General features: G+C 37.4%; 1 protein-coding gene across 2 annotated transcripts in view; it reads right to left on the minus strand.

Annotated features, from left to right (window-relative positions):
• The window catches only part of brinp1 (bone morphogenetic protein/retinoic acid inducible neural-specific 1), a 621,084-nt gene that overhangs the window by 443,161 nt on the left and 158,831 nt on the right, over window positions 1-19,092 (minus strand). For both annotated transcript variants that reach the window (XM_039762747.1, XM_039762748.1), the window contains exon 2: window positions 15,066-15,331. In XM_039762747.1, the coding sequence (XP_039618681.1) occupies window positions 15,066-15,283 (218 nt within the window). In that variant the 5' untranslated portion in view covers window positions 15,284-15,331. The remainder of the gene's footprint in view (window positions 1-15,065; window positions 15,332-19,092) is intronic.

Here is a 19,092-nt window from a genome sequence, read left to right on the forward strand (position 1 = left end):
CCTCCAATTCCTGTCCTTCCTTTTCTTTCTCCAAGTAACCGATTGCCACACAATTAGCTCTGTAATGGACGTTAAGCCATCTGTAAGCTTAGAGCTGATGCTTCAAAACTTTTAAGGAACACTGAAATATCTTCATAGTACATGTTTAAGTATTCTGTCCTTCATGCCAGTCCCAGTGAAGCATACAGCGCGAGGCAGGAACAACTTTTAATTATTAACAATATAGATTATTTAAATGAAGTTAAAGTTTTATCTGTATAATATAATAAACATATTTTGCTGCATTTCATCTTAAAAATGATATTTTCATCATATGTAAATACACTTTTTATAAAGTGGCTCAGGTTGTGCAATATTATACGTAACTGTAGTGCAAGTTTACAGTGAGGTAATTCTACTTATAAGTACAGATAGTTTTACAAGGAGCACTTGATTGAGTGCATTTATAGTTCTTGGGATGATAGAAACAGTTCAAATAGGAAGCATGGCTGTGGCAGCGTGTGCTTGATGCTGTATACCAATAATTCTCTTACTGATCAGCTGCTCCGAGTGGTGCAGTGATAGTAATATGGAAAAAGATGATCCGCTGAGGCAACCCCTAACGGGAGCAACTGAAAGAAGTAAAATAAGGTGCAGTGAGAGTAAAAACGCTTAAGCAGCTATGGTATTTGGAATAGTTTGACCATTCAGTGGACCATTATATTGTTACTGGTTAATTACAATAAGATGCATTAAACTAATAAACAATATGCTGTTAATTTCAGTGTATTTATAAAGCCGCGTCAGGAAAAGAAATGATAACCACACAGGAACAGTAGCACTGCTTTGACGCTGGGTGCAGCCAGTCTGCAAAACCGACTGGAGAACTTGCATACAACAGGGTATGAAGTACCATGGAAATGTGTGTGGCTTAACGCCAAGTTTAGGTTTTATACATCGCAATTTTTTTTTTTTTTTTTACTTGTTACTTGTGTCTTTCACCTTACACTCCAAATCATAAACTTAGATCTTCACATGAGTGTCTGCTTATAATAACACATTATTTTAACATGGCTTTCTCATTGCTTCATTTTAGTGTAACCCTGGTATTCTGAGTATGCATTGAATTATCATTTTTATCATGGCTCTGCGGTCCGTACTAAACCCTACTTTCTCTGCTGTTCTTTTTCTGTTTTTCTGTGGTGGCGATCTGTGCCACCACCACCTGATCAAAGTACCATGCTGTCCCTACATTGATGGATTGAAGGCCAGAAGTCCACATGACCAAGTTCTTCCATGTGAAGCCTGAAAAACATAAGGGCTGATTTAGAATGCCCAGTAGGGTCTGGGTGGTCTTGTGGCCTCAGAACCCCTGAAAATTTTTATTTTCTTTTTCTCCAGCCCTCTGAATTTCTTTTTTATTTTTTTCTGTCCTCCTGGCCATCGGTAATTACATTATTCTTGGTTATGTTGTATTTCCTAATCTTATTTTTATATTTTATAAACTTTTCTTTCTTCATCTTGTAAAGCACTTTGAGCTATATCATTTGTATGAAAATGTGCTTTAGAAATAAATGTTGTTGTTATTGTTGTTGAATACTTCATTGAAATAGAGATTCCAGTTATTGATTTTTAATCAATTTGAAAACCTTGCTGAAAAAAATTTTTTTTTACGTTGTCATTATGAGTTGTGATTGATGGGCAAAAATGCTAAATGTATGAATTTAAAATAAAATCTACAGATACAACACAATAAATTGGGCAGAAAGAGCTGGGGTCTGAATGCTTTCTGAATCCACCATGCACAGAAGGAAAATAATAAAGCTTCCGCCCCCCAGACTTTACAGTGTAGGTTTTTTAACACGTAACTATCCAGGGCCACTACCCACTTACCCAAAGCAGTGCCACACCAAAGCATTCTCTTTCTCATCTCCTGTGTCCTCCACCACCACTGCCGGGTGAGTTTTTGCTTCTGTTTGCACCTAATAGCCCTGTGGTTCTGAAGCTTTTTAAAACAATCATCCCAAGGACATTTACAGTCAAGCACACCAAGCACTTCTGGGAGCAGGGGTGACCTAAACTTTGCTTCAGGAACATCAGGCTAGAACTTCTAGCAGAGTCTTCTATTGCACTTAAAGGCAGCTCCCATGCTGTAGGTGAGGACTACCACGGCCCCTTTCATTCCCTTTTGGGTGCATGTTATGCCCTCTAGCAGCCAAGAGGTGTTTTGTCACCAACTTCATTCTCTGTAGAAGAGAGTCAGGCGTCTCTTCCAATAGTTGGTTGTCATGACCCAGAACATTGGGTTGTCAGTTTTTTTGTGTCCTGGGGGAATATGATTTATGATTGTATGACTGTCTTACTCACATGCTGTTGCCCTTCCTAATAATTTTGCACAACATACAGCACACATACAGGCAGGCCCTGTGCTCCTAAACTGATATCTGTAAGACAATTCCTGCCACTGCTGATGGCCCCTCTGTCTTTCTTCACCCTGGAGACTTTTTGTGGATCTTACCCATGCCATGCCCCATTCCATTGTTCCAGCAAAATCTTGCTAACTGGGTACCCTGTTGTGACAGATATAAGTTGTGGACGCCCAGAAGGACCGGAGGAGGGCTTGTGCCTCCTCCAGACCGCGAGGGGGCATCCACCCTGGTTGTGTTGGTTGCCTCGGGTAAAGGGCTTAGAAGCCTAGCCCTGTAGGGACCCGTGGCCACCGGTGCCTGTAGAAGTCTGGAGCCCAGTACTTCTGCCACACCAGGAAGTGCTGGGGAGAAGAAAACAGGGGACACCCGGAGGGCTTCCGAGTGCACAGCCGGCATTTCCGCCACACTGGGGTGTGTCTTCAGAGGAGTGCCGGGAAGCAGCTGGAGCCCATCCGGGTTCCTATTTAAGGGGCCGCCTCCCTCCAGTCATTCGCGGAAGTCGGGTGGAAGAGAGACGGAGCTGGAGAGAGAACTGGAGGCGGCCAGGAGAGAGAAGCATTGAGACTGTGAGGCCTGGACATTGGGGGATCGGTGCTGGAGGCACTGGGGTTTGTGGTGCATGTTATTTGTAAATAATATTTGTAAATAAACAGTGTGTGGTGAACTTAAGATGTCCGTCTGCCTGTGTCCGGGTTCAAGTTCACAAAGTATAAATCAATCCGTTCACTTTCAGAGCCTTTTTTGTTGTTATAATGCCTACTGTGATTATTTATTGCACGACAGGAGTTTTTATCCAAGACAGCTTACAAAATCATTTAACCCTGAGCGGGATTAAATATGTTATAGAGTGTATTGTTTTGTATAAAAGAACACACATAATGGCAGATGCTATGCATAATAAAGGCATGATGAGTTAAACATCAGGAAAAAGTTCTTTTCTAGAAGATTGGGACATAAGTCCAGAAAAATGTCTAATTTTCTTTTCATACCAAATAGCAACAATGCTTTTCACCCATAATGACACGGTCATTGAAGGATATTGCTCCCAAATTCATGTTTTAGTAGAGACAGTGTTGAACATCTCAGCATCTGGCACATGATGCAGCAAATGATTAAGTGAAGCACCAAAAAACACCATTAAATTACGACCTGCTGAAGTTGAAAGTGGAGGACATTTGCTAGGTAATATATACAGTGGTGTGAAAAACTATTTGCCCCCTTCCTGATTTCTTATTCTTTTGCATGTTTGTGACACAAAATGTTTCTGATCATCAAACACATTTAACCATTAGTCAAATATAACACAAGTAAACACAAAATGCAGTTTTTAAATGATAGTTTTTATTATTTAGGGAGAAAAAAAAATCCAAACCTACATGGCCCTGTGTGAAAAAGTAATTGCCCCCAGAACCTAATAACTGGTTGGGCCACCCTTAGCAGCAATAACTGCAATCAAGCGTTTGCGATAACTTGCAATGAGTCTTTTACAGCGCTCTGGAGGAATTTTGGCCCACTCATCTTTGCAGAATTGTTGTAATTCAGCTTTATTTGAGGGTTTTCTAGCATGAACCGCCTTTTTAAGGTCATGCCATGGCATCTCAATTGGATTCAGGTCAGAACTTTGACTAGGCCACTCCAAAGTCTTCATCTTGTTTTTCTTCAGCCATTCAGAGGTGGATTTGCTGGTGTGTTTTGGGTCATTGTCCTGTTGCAGCACCCAAGATCGCTTCAGCTTGAGTTGACGAACAGATGGCCGGACATTCTCCTTCAGGATTTTTGGTAGACAGTAGAATTCATGGTTCCATCTATCACAGCAAGCCTTCCAGGTCCTGAAGCAGCAAAACAACGCCAGACCATCACACTACCACCACCATATTTTACTGTTGGTATGATGTTCTTTTTCTGAAATGCTGTGTTCCTTTTACGCCAGATGTAACGGGACATTTGCCTTCCAAAAGTTCAACTTTTGTCTCATCAGTCCACAAGGTATTTTCCCAAAAGTCTTGGCAATCATTGAGATGTTTCTTAGCAAAATTGAGACGAGCCCTAATGTTCTTTTTGCTTAACAGTGGTTTGCGTCTTGGAAATCTGCCATGCAGGCCGTTTTTGCCCAGTCTCTTTCTTATGGTGGAGTCGCGAACACTGACCTTAATTGAGGCAAGTGAGGCCTGCAGTTCTTTAGACGTTGTCCCTGGGTCTTTTGTGACCTCTCGGATGAGTCGTCTCTGCGCTCTTGGGGTAATTTTGGTCGGCCGGCCACTCCTGGGAAGGTTCACCACTGTTCCATGTTTATGCCATTTGTGGATAATGGCTCTCACTGTGGTTCGCTGGAGTCCTAAAGCTTTAGAAATGGCTTTATAACCTTTACCAGACTGATAGATCTCAATTACTTCTGTTCTCATTTGTTTCTGAATTTCTTTGGATCTTGGCATGATGTCTAGCTTTTGAGGTGCTTTTGGTCTACTTCTCTGTGTCAGGCAGCTCCTATTTAAGTGATTTCTTGATTGGATCAGGTGTGGCAGTAATCAGGCCTGGGGGTGGCTACGGAAATTGAACTCAGGTGTGATACACCACAGTTAGGTTATTTTTAACAAGGGGGCAATTACTTTTTCACACAGGGCCATGTAGGTTTGGATTTTTTTTCTCCCTAAAGAATAAAAACCATCATTTAAAAACTGCATTTTGCGTTTACTTGTGTTATATTTGACTAATAGTTAAATGTGTTTGATGATCAGAAACATTTTGTGTGACAAACATGCAAAAGAATAAGAAATCAGGAAGAGGGCAAATAGTTTTTCACACCACTGTAGCTAGGTATCATTTTGTGTCCTCTAGTGGTTTCTAAAGGATAAGAACATTCAGCTTAGTCTGTTTTTTTTTCTAATTGCCAGCTGTAGTCACATGGTGCAAAATGTATAGTTCAGCAGCCATCTTGTATAGCACAATATTTACTCTTGTAAGCTGTTCAAGTTATCTTATTCTCCACAGATGGGCCATGTTGTGTTTTGGAGAAGCTTTATTTGTACGTTTCTATTAATATTTTAAGTAGATCATAATTTGTGAGTATTTTCTTCTTTAAAATTTTAATAGTGTTTGTTCAATAGTGTTATTAGTAGTGCCGCCTCATCAATCTAGTATGCTGGATTCAAGTCTTCCACCTGGATGTTGACTATGTGGGATTTAGAAACATAGTTAGATAGTTACATTTATATATTGCTTTTCTAGATACTCAAAGTACTTTACATAAAGAGTGGGGAGCCATTTCAACCACCATCAATAGGTAGAATGTTTCCACCAGTATACTCACGACATGCAGCGTATTAGGTGATGAAGGGGTGAGTGTGGTGTGTTGTGCAAGTGTGCAAATGACCATTTGAAGCTTGTCTATCTTACATTAGCATGCTAAAAATTATTTTTTTGTCCTATTGGAGAGTAGCTGTTGGTAGATTCCTTACCAGGACATCTACAGGCGATTTAGATGCTGCCTGTGTTTTCAGATGTAGTATAACACACTATAAAATGACTTACATGAAAGAAGAATATTGACTATTGAAGAGTATAGGATGAGTTCATTTAAATACGCAGTCCCTCTAGGTAGCCCCCTGACCATTGGATGGAGGTATCAGGTACTCTTCATATGTAACCGAATTCAGGATGATCTAACGTCCCATATATGGACCTATTTGTAACAGATTAACATGTTATCAGCTACGCAGTAAAAATTTCCAGCATTTCACAGGAATTAACTGTCATTTTTCACAATAAAATACCATATTGGAAAATATACTATGTAATCACAGTTGGTTTAGGTATGTCACAAGAGAGCAAATTACTGACAAATTGTATTTAGACTTATTGGCATTGCATTGAAAGACACTTTCAGTTCGCACATTTTCATACCATTTCACTTATACAGTATGTGTGGTGAGATGACAGTTTAAAATGAAATCCTGGCTACAGGGGCACTGATGGAAAACTGTTTGATATCGTACGAACTTTAGAAAGTTTTCATTCACACAGAGAACTTTCCCACAGAAGACTTTCAAAGCTCAGCTTGATGTAAATTTCAGGGGAAAATACATTAATGCACTGTAAGAAAAAAAAACTGTAAAAATACATTAACTTAAATCTGTATTTCATACTCAAGGAATATAATACAATACAGTAATCCCTCCTCGATCGCGGGGGTTGCGTTCCAGAACCCCCCGCGATAGACGAAAATCCGCAAAGTAGAAACCATATGTTTGTGTAGTTATTTTTATATATTTTAAGCCCTTATAAACTCTCCCACACTGTTAACATTATTAGAGCCCTCTAGACATGAAATAACACCCTTTAGTCAAAAGTTTAAACTGTCCTTCATGACAAGACAGAGATGACAGTTCTTTCTCACAATTAAAAGAATGCAAATAGATCTTCTTCTCTTCAAGAGCAGAGAATTTCAGAGGGGGAGAGAGAGAGAGCGCTCGCAAAGAAAAGCAAACAATCAAAAAATCAATTTGTGTGCTTTTAAGTTTGCCGGCATTTTTTAGAGGAGCATCAGTATCTTATAAGCAAACAGCCTCTGTGCAAACAGCCCCTCTGCTCACATCTCCTCCGTCAGGCGCAGAGAACGTCAGAGAGAGAGAGAGAGAGCGAGATTAAAGCAACAATCAAAAAATCAATACGTGTGCTTTTGTGCTTTTAAATATGCCGAGCACAGCAATAAAGCGGCATTTTTTTAGAGGAGCGTCAGTATCTTTTAAGCAAACAGCCTCTGTGCAAACAGCCCCTCCGTCAGGCGCAGAGAAGGTCAGAGAGGGTGAGAGAGAGGCAGAGACAAGCAAACAATCAAGCTCCGCGCGGGATGCATATCTTATAGCATTGAGGAGTTTTAGTTAATATGTAATACGTGCTCTGATTGGGTAGCTTCTAAGCCATCCGCCAATAACGTCCCTTGTATGAAATCAACTGGGCAATCAAACTGAGGAAGCGTGTAGCATAAATTAAAAGACCCACTGTCTGCAGAAATTCGCGAACCAGCGAAAAATCTGTGATATATATTTAGATGTGCTTACATTTAAAATCCGCGATAGAGTGAAACCGCAAAAGTCGAAGCGCGATATAGCGAGGGATTACTGTAAATGGTTAAAAATTGATTTTAAATAAATACATGGACAGACATGTACATTTAAACAGTGTTTTAGCTGCCAATATTAATTAATTGTTTCAATGTGCAGAGATGTTTATGAACAGTTATATTGCTGTAAAGTCACAATGGGAAAGAAAACTAAAGTTTCACAATTTGCATAAGGAACACCCCTTTGTACTAACATTGACATCGCACTGGAGGGGTGAGTGGCAAGCTAATTTTTCTCTGTGTACTAAATGTTATTTTGTGTTTATGGAAGCTGATTTATTATGTTTTTTTTCACTAAACTGGTGAAGCAGTAGCACAAACCACATTAAAAAAAATAATCTTTCCTTTTCTACCAGACAACATAAAATAATTCTACATTGCTATATTAATGAGAAAAATGATGGTCTGTTTATCTGATGGCCAAATAACTGTTACAGGTAAGCATTTTTAATAACATCTAAACTATCTTTAACTAAAATTATGTTTGAAAATTTACAGTAAATTACTGGCTATTGAAATGTAGTATTATTACTGTTAACATATGAAACTTCTGGAAGACACTGTAATACAGCAGCAGTATGCTTTATGTTCCTTTCATTTTGTGGCCCAGTCACTGTATTTTTTTTTTGTAATCTATACTAATAAAAGGCAAGGCCCTCACTGACTGACTGACTGACTGACTGACTGACTGACTGACTCATCACTAATTCTCCAACTTCCCATGTAGGTAGAAGGCTGAAATTTGGCAGGCTCATTCCTTACAGCTTACTTACAAAAGTTAGGCAGGTTTCATTTCGAAATTCTACACGTAACATCATAACTGGAACCTACTTTCGTCCATATATACGGCCATAGCCTGCTGCTTGGTCGCCATGTGAGGCGGAGTTGTGCCCTGCATCATCACGCCTCCCACGTAATTGAGTGCCTGCCCATATAAGGTAAATATTCATGGGTGAAGGACTGTGCTTAGCATATTCATAAGTGCAGCTACTGCGGAAACCCTCTGATGCTGAACAAGCCTTTGTACACATATCAATAGGAAAGCAAGGTGTAAAGCTTAAGTTTAAATTACGTTCATAGACACGCTGCCACTAAATATTTACAGGCAAATCCACAACTTAATACCGGGAATGCCCGTTAAACATCTTAGATTCACGAGTACCGATTTGGGTAGTGATCACTTCGATGAATGAAACCTGTTCAAAAAATGCATTACACAATTGAAAAGGCAGCAAAAGAATATGAAGCGAGTGACGCATACAAGCATATTCATAAGTGCAGCTACTGCGGAAACAAAGCACAGTGTAAACCTTAAGTTTAAATTAAGTTCATAGACACGCTGCCGCTGGCATTTGTCATGCCTATGACGAATATGATATTCGTGAGATACAAGTTTAATGACAAGACGCAGGGTATAAACGAGACTTTTGATCACTTTGTAATGGAGTTAAAATTGCTGTAATGGAGTTAAAATTGCTGGTGAAGGACTGTACTTATGCAAATGAATAGGAAAGCAAAGTGTAAAGCTTAACTTTAAATTAAGTTCATAGACACGCAGCCGCTGGCGTTTGTCATGCCTAAGACGAATACGATATTCGCGAGATACAGGTTTACTGACAGGACGCAGACTTTTGATCACTTTCTAATGGAGTTAAAATTGCTGGTGAAGGACTGTGCTTATGCAAAAGAAGATGAGATGGTCAGAGATAGAATAGTGTTTGGCACAAACTCAGCGAAAGTGCGAGAGAAACTTTCAAGTGCCGGGTCTGAGCTTAAGTTAAATAAAGCCGTGGACATTGCAAGATCGCATGAGATATTCGTGAGATACAAGTTTAATGAGAAGATGCAGGGTATAAAGCCTCGATGCTAAAGACCTGGCGAAGTCATGGAGAACATGGAAGGACGAGTTCAGATTATACACAGAACTTGCAATGCCAGAGGCAGAGGAAAACAGTAAGGTCAGTTTATTCCGTTATCTTATTGGAGAGAGCAGCAGAGAATTGTGTCAGGCGCTGACCAGTGATGTAAGACCTGATGAGTTAACCATGAGTTTGATAATACATAAATTTGATGAACATTACAACCCGAAAATAAACGAAACTGTAGAGAGGTTCAGATATTTTTTCAAGAAATCAGGCAAGGGGAGAAAATATAGACAACTACGTCACAGATCTGAGAGTGTTAGCAGGCACATGCAATTTCGGGGAGGTTAAAAGTTCCCTTATACGTGACCGAATTGTGTGCAGAACCGGTGATACATGTTTGCAACAAAGATTACTGAGAGAAGAAAAACTGACTTTAGAGAGGTGCATACAAATATGCAGAGCCACAGAACTGTCGAAGGAGTTCCCTATTCTATACTTCTCCCAGTGTGTCTTTCTAAACCCTCCGTGCGGGAACATTATCATAAGGCTTAACAATCTTATTGTTACACATTCTACGTGCACCCAACCGTCCTTATTACGGAGTCTTCCTTGCTTTACCGCTGGCTGCTTCTTTCCTTTCATCTTCCTAGCTCTTTATTTAAACAGTTTTCCTTCTCACTTTTCCGCTCCTTCGCTGTCTTCTCCCTTTTCGTTCAAAATACGTGCCTCCTTGCCTTTTTACAGTAAGTTCCCCTTACGTCACACCATGGTACGTTTAGCAAGGACCCACAGGCGTAGTTTGCCCCCAATTCTTCTTAAAAGATATCCCACAGACGGTTAATTACTGGGACATAATCTCTAAAAGGAAGCATGCGGGAGAAACAGTTAAAGGCACACAATAAAAAATTTTGTGACAACCGTTACAAGACGCTGTCGCTAAATACTCGCAAGAGATTCCACAAGTTCATAGACACGCTGCCGCTAAATATTCGCAGGAAAATCCACAAGTTAATACCAGGAATGCCTGTTAAATATCTTACTTTCACGAGTAGCGATTTGGGTAGTGAATACTTCGATGAATGAAACCTGTTATCTTTACAATGGTTGACAAACACGGAATGTAACTTCAAAACAACACGTCCTCCAAATATGAACCTGATTGAAAGAAATAATGATAATCAAATCCTTGATGACAGCAACACTTATAACAGTGACAAAACAATTACATTGACAATCAGATTATGTTATTTTTGAAATGCTTCCTTTTCTTTTTCATAACTTCTTTAACACACTACTTCTCCGCTGTGAAGTGCGGGTATTTTGCTAGTATACAGTAAAATACTGTGAACGTAATGTAATCATTAGCCAGTAATTTACTGTAAATTCACTTTCAGATTTTTTACACTGAAATGCTTTTGTATATTCACACACTATAAGGCCTTTGTCTAACAAAAGCCTGGCAGCACTCCTTTGATTACAATGAAGGGAGCATGGGAAGCTCCAAAGATATCTTTGTTAAAAATTCTTATATATTTCTGGAGTTTGAAGAACCTCTTTGTGTAAGTTGAACATGGGTCAGAATTCGATTTTTCCCTGATTATTGTTTCTCTGTTTTAAGATAGAAGATTTTACAAATTCTCTAATGCTTTACAGTGGGAGATTTTCAAAATTTCAAAACCTTGTATAGTACCATCACTTCAAGATATCTCAACAAAACTTGAACTGTCTCATCAAATTTCCTTGAAGAATACAGTAAGTGTGTCACGTTTCAACAAAATTTAGCCAGGTGGGTACTGAGTTGTTTCATACAGAAAGACAGATGGACAGACATGGCTATCACAGTAGGTGTTTCTCAATTCATATGTTGACACACCTGAAAAATGAAAGGACAGATGTAATTTTTGAACAGTCTTTTTTTGTGACCAAACACTTTTATGTTCAAATAAAAACTAGAATCACTGTACAACTTTCAAACTACCTTTTTATTGAGACTATGAAAGTTATAAAATTTTTTTTTTTTTTTTTTAATTGTTGAAATAGACGATTTTCAGCTTTCTCACTTTTCATAACCTCTGTGGGCACCAATGCAATCTGTCCATTTTGGGCTTTGGGATAAAGAGAGTCTAACAGCATTGTAGGCAAGTAAAAGGCAAGGCAGTAAAATCATGGATCCTAAAAGCAGTAGTGACCAGCCCAAATGCAACTGTATTCAAGGTCAAACATAAAATCATACCCCAGAAGAAACAATATGTAATATTATTAATACCATTAGACAAAGACAAACTGAAAAAGTAATAAAATCATGATGGACACTTCACTTAAACAAAAACTGAAAGTCACCGGAGGAGAGAAATGCTTTGTTCAGTGTAGCATTCTGCCTTACTTTTTGATATTCTCTTACAAAATTATTTAGATAATGTTAAAGAACAGTAATTGACCTCTAAACCATTCTTCTTGTGTTTCAGACAGAAGATTCCATTAAAGTTTAATAATCTGATACACACACAAGAGATGTAAGTCCATTCCGTTTCTTTTTTAAACACTTGAATAGAAATCACAGATGCTTACACATCGAAGAAGCGATTGACCAGCAATACAATTATTCTGCCTTCTTTAAATGAGTCTATTAAGAATATAGCAGTGGCAATTCATACAGTGAAATCCCCACTTTCAATGTTAACGATGAGGATAATGATGCTGGATAATCAGAATGCTTGGTCAAATGGGATAATACTTCATGTCGGTATGCATTATCAAGCATCTATAATGTGACAACAAGAAATTCATTTTCCACACGGCTAATGAACTATCAACAAAATAAAATCGTTTGGAGAGATTGAAATGATTGTGTACAACATATAATTTTGCAGGGATATTCACTTCTTATATTGAGCTGCCATAAAGCAATTTCATTTTTTTCACATGTATTCATTTTATTAAGACTAAAAATGCACTGTAAATTTATGACATCATCATGTTTCAAAACACGAGTTGTTCAAAGATGTTCAAAGGTTAGAGTTTCCCAATAAAATCCACTCTCTTTATTAAAATGTTCCCATGTATACTTTTATTATCATCATTTACTTAGATATAAGCAATTGCAGCCTCTTAACTGGAGCTGTCTGTCTAGACCAACAGCATTATCATCATTTTAAATGTCAGTGTTGCAGAGCTTATTATGGACAATTGCACCACTATTAGCATTTCAAAGCTGGGTAAACTTTTCAGGATGAAGTTGGTTTAATGAAGAGGGCATGACCCTTTTTCAAATCCAAGGTGTGGTAATTTCCGTGCCATCAAATGAAAATCATCTCTACTACATTACGTACCATGTGTTGGCACACAGATTTTCACTATTACTCTGTACTTGCAACAGTAATAACCCAACAAACTTATAAACATCCAGTTTAACCTCATGTGAGGGAGCGGGGTGGAGACACTGTGGTTCTACATTACCAACGGATTAGGCCTCCCACATCAACAGTGAATAAAATGTTAGCCAAATAATGCCATCAAAAATCACACTATGACCTAACATCATATTTTGTGATGACAATGATAAGTCACCAAGGCACAGTGTCAACAATATCAAGTTCTCAGTACACTGGTAAAACTGGAAATGCAAATCAATATTTAGTAAACGCTGATATCCTGTCCATGAAACCCATAACCAGGAACGATGACAAGGTACGGCCGTGACAGAGCCCAACACTCGCAGTGAACGGACTTAATCTTAATTTGACTTAATGACAAATATTCCAGCACAACTCTCTGTGCATTTCTATTCCTCGCTACAGACAAGCTGAATACAGACCCACATTGTACTGAAAAACTCATCAGAAACGTCAAAAGACTTTGTTGGACAGTTACCCCATCCAAAGATCTTGCCTATACACTGTTCTCCTCTCTTGCTAAATGATTTTAGCCTGAAGAGGTCTTATTAAGATAGATAGATAGATAGATAGATAGATAGATAGATAGATAGATAGATAGATAGATAGATAGATAGATAGATAGATAGATAGATAGATAGATACTTTATTAATCCCCAAGGGATCACTTAAAGTTTAAAATTTAAAATCACTTAAAGGTTTTCCAATGTTGTTTCTGTCCAGGTGTCTATATAAACACAGGGAACTGCAGTTTCTGTATTATAATTTTGCCTTAAGAAGGGGTCTGAGTTGCCTCAAAAGCTTGCATATTGCAAAATTTATAAATAGCCAATAAAAGGTGTAATTTTGCTTGACTTCCCACCACATTCACAATGGCTAATACGGTACAACACGCTAATACTATTTCTCGCCAAAAACACCATTATGTGCAGGTGATTGTGACCAGCAGATACATTTATCTGCAAGAAGAAAGCGCATCTCCATTAAAGAACTGAGTGGTGTAAGTATAATAAACACAGAATGTAAAAATGTTTAATAGGCATGGTTCAATATGGTCAATGAACTTGCCTTTTTAGGTGCCAACGAAAACTCTTATTCAAAAACAAGTAAAGTTCAAAATTTCTTTCAATTCATTTTCTTATGAGAGTTGTTCCTTTATATTTATTTTACGTTAGATGAGAGACAAAGGCAGTCTCTCAGCCTTAAGAAAGATGGTGTTCATTATGTTACAAGCTGACACATACTGTGATCACCAGGTAATGGCAGAGCTTCTCCAAGTAACCAGAAGTGACAAAAAAGATTGAAATATAAAATGAGATGAACAAAAGATCATCAAAAATAATCTTAAACACCAGCACAAATAAGAAATAGAAATAATAAGGGGAAGTGTAAAAACAGCAGGCAAAGTGGTTGTGTTTCCATCAGATAAAAATTGACTCTTACTTCATTTATCATATTTTCACACTATATGTCCCATAGTCAATATATTTTTTACAGTTTTTCCTTAACATTCCTTTTTTTTGTCCAAATTATCATTTTCTTACCAGTCAGATTTGCATACTTTATATTGCAGTTCAGATTGTATTCAATTTTTAAAAATAGGGTTTTGGATTTTTTAAGCAATTGCTTATTAGAGCACCCTGAAGCTGTAAAAGTATTATAACTGAATTTCATTTTAAATTATTTTGTCCCTTGTTGTAGAATGTTTTGCACAAAGTCGATAAAGTAGATGATCTAGGCCCCAGTGAGTCTGAACAATGACTATGAAGCAGTAAGTAATATATGAAATTACTTCGCTCTTCTGAGAGAAATTTACGTTTTTAGAGATAGCAGTGTACTAATGAAAATGTTTCTTCGGGTAGTTATTAAGTGTACCATAATAAGAAATTTTACATTACATGAGAACATTAGTTAATAGCTAGCACAGAGTAGACTGCAGATGCAGATACTAGATAACAATGGGATAATGTCATCATCATTACCTTATGTGAGAAACTAAATTATCATAGAAGAAGTGTCTAATCTCAGTGGCTGCTTTATAAGATAGATAGCTCCCAGAACATTTTCATAAAATATATATATTTTTTTATTACACTACACATCAGAGAATATCATACACACATCCCTGATACCAGTAAGTTCATTTTCTAATGTCAGTATACTTTAAACAATACATTAATAAAAAACTAAAATTGCAAAATTATAAGATCAACATGTCACATCAACATCTTAGTGTTATTCAAAAAGAAAACCAAATATATATTAGAATGAAATCGTTTACCTATATATTTTATATCTGGTTGTAAATCCTTGACGAAATCTTTCCACAAAGGATAAATAGCCCCGAGAATGGTGGAAGGGCCCCCGGTCTGAGATAAGCCAATCAAATTGTTTGGAGACATGGTGCTCTGCAATAGATGGTTCCTGGTGGGAAGACTCTACTGTTATATGGTCCCATATAAACAGGAAGTAGACGACCTCAATAAACCTCCAGTTCATGCTTTTCTTTCAGCCGCTCTCTGTTCATTCTTGCTCCATTGTGGAGACCTGGAAGAAACAAATCAACAGATGAACAAAGTGTTCCGACGTTGCACCAGAGTTTGCTGGATGTTCAGATTTACTTTTGTGTATTGTTAATACTTCAAAATTACTAAGGTGGAGTAAAAGCCACATTTTTATCAACTATTCCTTTGCTTTATGAGGTTAACACTATGCACTTTAAATACATATCATAAACATTTGTATGTTTAGGGGGGGCTACAAGTTAAACAAAAATGGCACAGAATGGTGTAAGAACCAGTGGGACAAAGCAAGACCTTCACACTAGTAATATTAATAAATCTCCTCAGGCCATTTTGGGAAATGTAACTGTAGTTGTAAAGGGGATCCTTGATGTAATTCAGCCGAAGGGCACCAGAGTCAGAGAGAGAGAGAGAGAGTGGATTTGTAAGCTAGAAACCTTCCCTCAGGATCCTCGAACTCAGACAACCAACGGGATCCCGAGGATAACATAAGTGCAATTTTGACATAAAGAGCTTATTCCATCAAATACAATTGATAAGTCAATCCCTATTCACCTAACTCTTGCCAAATATCTGGCTGAAATCTGGCGGTCCTCACAGTACCGCCACACTACATTGGTCTCAGTGGGGCGTGGCATTCATCGTTGGCTGTACTCGTTGGAAAGAAGGTGATGTGGTGGTCACTGTTTACTGATCCATTGGAGGCTGGAACAACTAAGGGCACCATCATAAATGTGAGGCTGAAGGAGTTTAAGTGGTGTAGTATATTTATGACATTATACCTTTTTATACACTGTTTTCATGAACATATTTTATTTATTTATTTAGATGACCTGTGCTGCATTATTTTGCACTCTGACTATTTTTATTGCTCATTCACACTGTACTCTTGCCTGTTTCTGCTGTTATTGCCCTTGCTCAATCACTATGCGACTATTGACGGTCCCGGGTTCTAGGAGCAAGGCAGCTCGGCTGTCATACTTGTCACCTCTTAATTTCTTTTTGCTTAAACTAGAAATGTTCAAAAAGAAAAGCTCTTTCAGTTTCTCCTCACATTAATACGTGTTAGTCCCATAATTAGTCTAGTCACTCTTCCCTGGACTATTGAGTCCAAGAACTGCACACATAGTCCCAGATGAATGATTACTAGTGTTTTGTATAGTTTTAGTCTATCCTGCTAAGGGTGGAGGTTGGAGGCGCGAAGGGGAGTGCTTGGTAGTTGTTATGTATTAACCTTTGAACCACTAAACCACAGAATTCCGGAATATTCAAATGTGCCTGAAAAATGCTCAAAATTGACTGCACTTTTGCTGAAGTTGTTGTAAGCAATTTGTGAACAACTGTTGGTCGATCCTTTAACAGAACTTTAAGTCATTATTTCTTCTAATTCTTTGAACTAGATACTTCACTTGTAAATTGAAAAATCTTGATTTCTTGTTTTGTAACTTGGCCGCATTCAGCTAACTTCTATTCATGAATAATTTCTAGTATTACCTGTACGGTTGCTCTGGTATTTTTTTTTTCATGCATTTGTGATTTTAATAACACTATATATTAAATAATTAAATGCAAATTTTAACTCTACCAAAATAAATGATTACAGTGCATAACATGATATTCAGTAGATTATTACTTATTCACGTTTCACACTTACATACTTCACTCAAGACCCTTGAAAGCAATTTTTGCAAGTAAAATAAAAACCTTTCAGGTGTAAAATTCTAAAGACCCCTGAGAGTCAATATCAGAATTTCTACATTGCCAGAAGTGCTGATAATCTATGTCTAATAATATATACATCTATTGTTTTTTCCTCTATGCTGTTTGTTATTTTCTATTGACTTTAATAGCACCTGCAAACAAATATGCACAAAAGCAGTCATATAGAAGAGTAGCATAAGACAGATAAATGCTGTAAGTTCAATAAGTAACGTTTTGTTTTTCTGACACCACTCTTCTGTGCTTGAGCATAAAATAAAGATAATGCATCAATGCATAAACTGAGCTCTTTTGTTTCATATTTTTTCATAGAAAAGTGTTTGGCATATATAAGGTAGGTCTTTGTAAGTACAGAAAGTCCAGCAAAGCTTCCCAGTTTTAATCTTTGCAGTTGGTTCAGACAATTTAATTCCTGTTATTGATGATTTTTACTTAATGATATATCATATTAGATTATGTTTGAACAGCTTGAATTAAATATTATTGTGGATGAAAGGATATAGGCTCAGAACGCAGCACATACTGCACAAATTTGAAGGGTAGAGTCACACTGCGTCTAGTGAGAGAGTTGAAATTTTGAGTTTTATCTGAACGTTTTTTTTTTGTTTGACTGTTTAAATTAATTGTACAAGCAGGGTAAATCTGGTAAAAGTATGTACAGATATCTAGGCGGAATATGTCTTACATATGCCAAATTAACGAAAACAAATTGAAAAAATAGGTGTGACCTAATAGACCACCATTTACACCAACAGCATGCTGACCGCCTCACTGTTTCACATTACTTTCATTGCAGGCTGGCTGAGAATTCTTTAAAATTCAAGAATGTCAAGAGTGGTGTGTGATGGCTTATGCTAACGTTTGGACACAAGACTCTTTCTCATTTCCACCATAAAACACAAAGCAATTGGGCTGCATTGTCTGCTAACAGTCACCCTAAATGCTAATTAAAAGATAGGTTTGGTATTTTTCAGGTCAAAGTAATTTCTTCACAAACACTGAAAAAAGGGAGACGGCAGGTTGTTACTTTTACAAAAATCTATTTACCTTATATTACATGTATTGTTTATGTTCCACTTTTGAACATAACTCGATCACGTTTAATTTATTGAATCTTGTGGGATGTACTATAATTTCTTGTTGTCATTTAGGTAGAAGTCAAAATAGTCCTATTTAGTCCTCACTGGAAATTAATACTGTATGCATCAAGCGGATTCATTGTCAGCAGAGTTCCACAGGCGAGAAGCAGCAGCTGCCAAAGCCCTGTCCCTCTTAGTTTTACACTTGGTACGAGGGACAACAAGAGACAACTGACCAGAAGATCTAAGCACTCTGGATGGCTGGTGTAAAACACACAATTCAGATAAAGAGGCAGGAGCAAGCCCATGTAAGCAACAAATTGTGAGTTTGTGTTATTGACGCCGGTTAAGAGCCAAAGGTTAGTGAAATAAAATTCAGAACAAATGAATAAATAGATTAAACACACACACACAAGAAATATTCAGATTTTTATTTAAAACACTTAATCACACAGACTGATGTTACTCCTTTTTGCGTTTTTCTTTTGTATTTTCTGTTAATGTTTTATCAAACTGTCCTCACTAACTACCGTCACATGTCAGTAAAGATACTATTAAGTTGTCTAGATTTACTCGCTTAGTACGGGTACATTTACGTACTTGAGAAAAAAAAAAGTTCTGACTTTCGTCACGGGTCAACTACTTTCAGCATTGCTGTTAATTAGTATTATCATAACCAGATAAATACTATTAATACAGACAAATAAATAATACCCCTGAACACAATACAATGCAGTTGCTGAATTTGCTTGTTTGAAAATAAAAAAACAAAAAATTATTTTGTGAAAGAAGGTGCCAAGCAGCAATTTTTGCCCTTTATATTTTACTAATATTTAACATTTATTCTATAATATATACAGTTGCATAAATATAAAATAAATGTGTTTTATAATATAACAATCTCTCCAAGGTGCAGTTTATGTTCATATTTAGTTATACATTAGTCATGGCATTCAGGCACAGCCAAAGAAGCAGTGTTCTTGTATAA

This window comes from Polypterus senegalus, chromosome 9 (assembly GCF_016835505.1).
Source record: "Polypterus senegalus isolate Bchr_013 chromosome 9, ASM1683550v1, whole genome shotgun sequence".
Lineage (NCBI taxonomy): Eukaryota > Metazoa > Chordata > Cladistia > Polypteriformes > Polypteridae > Polypterus > Polypterus senegalus.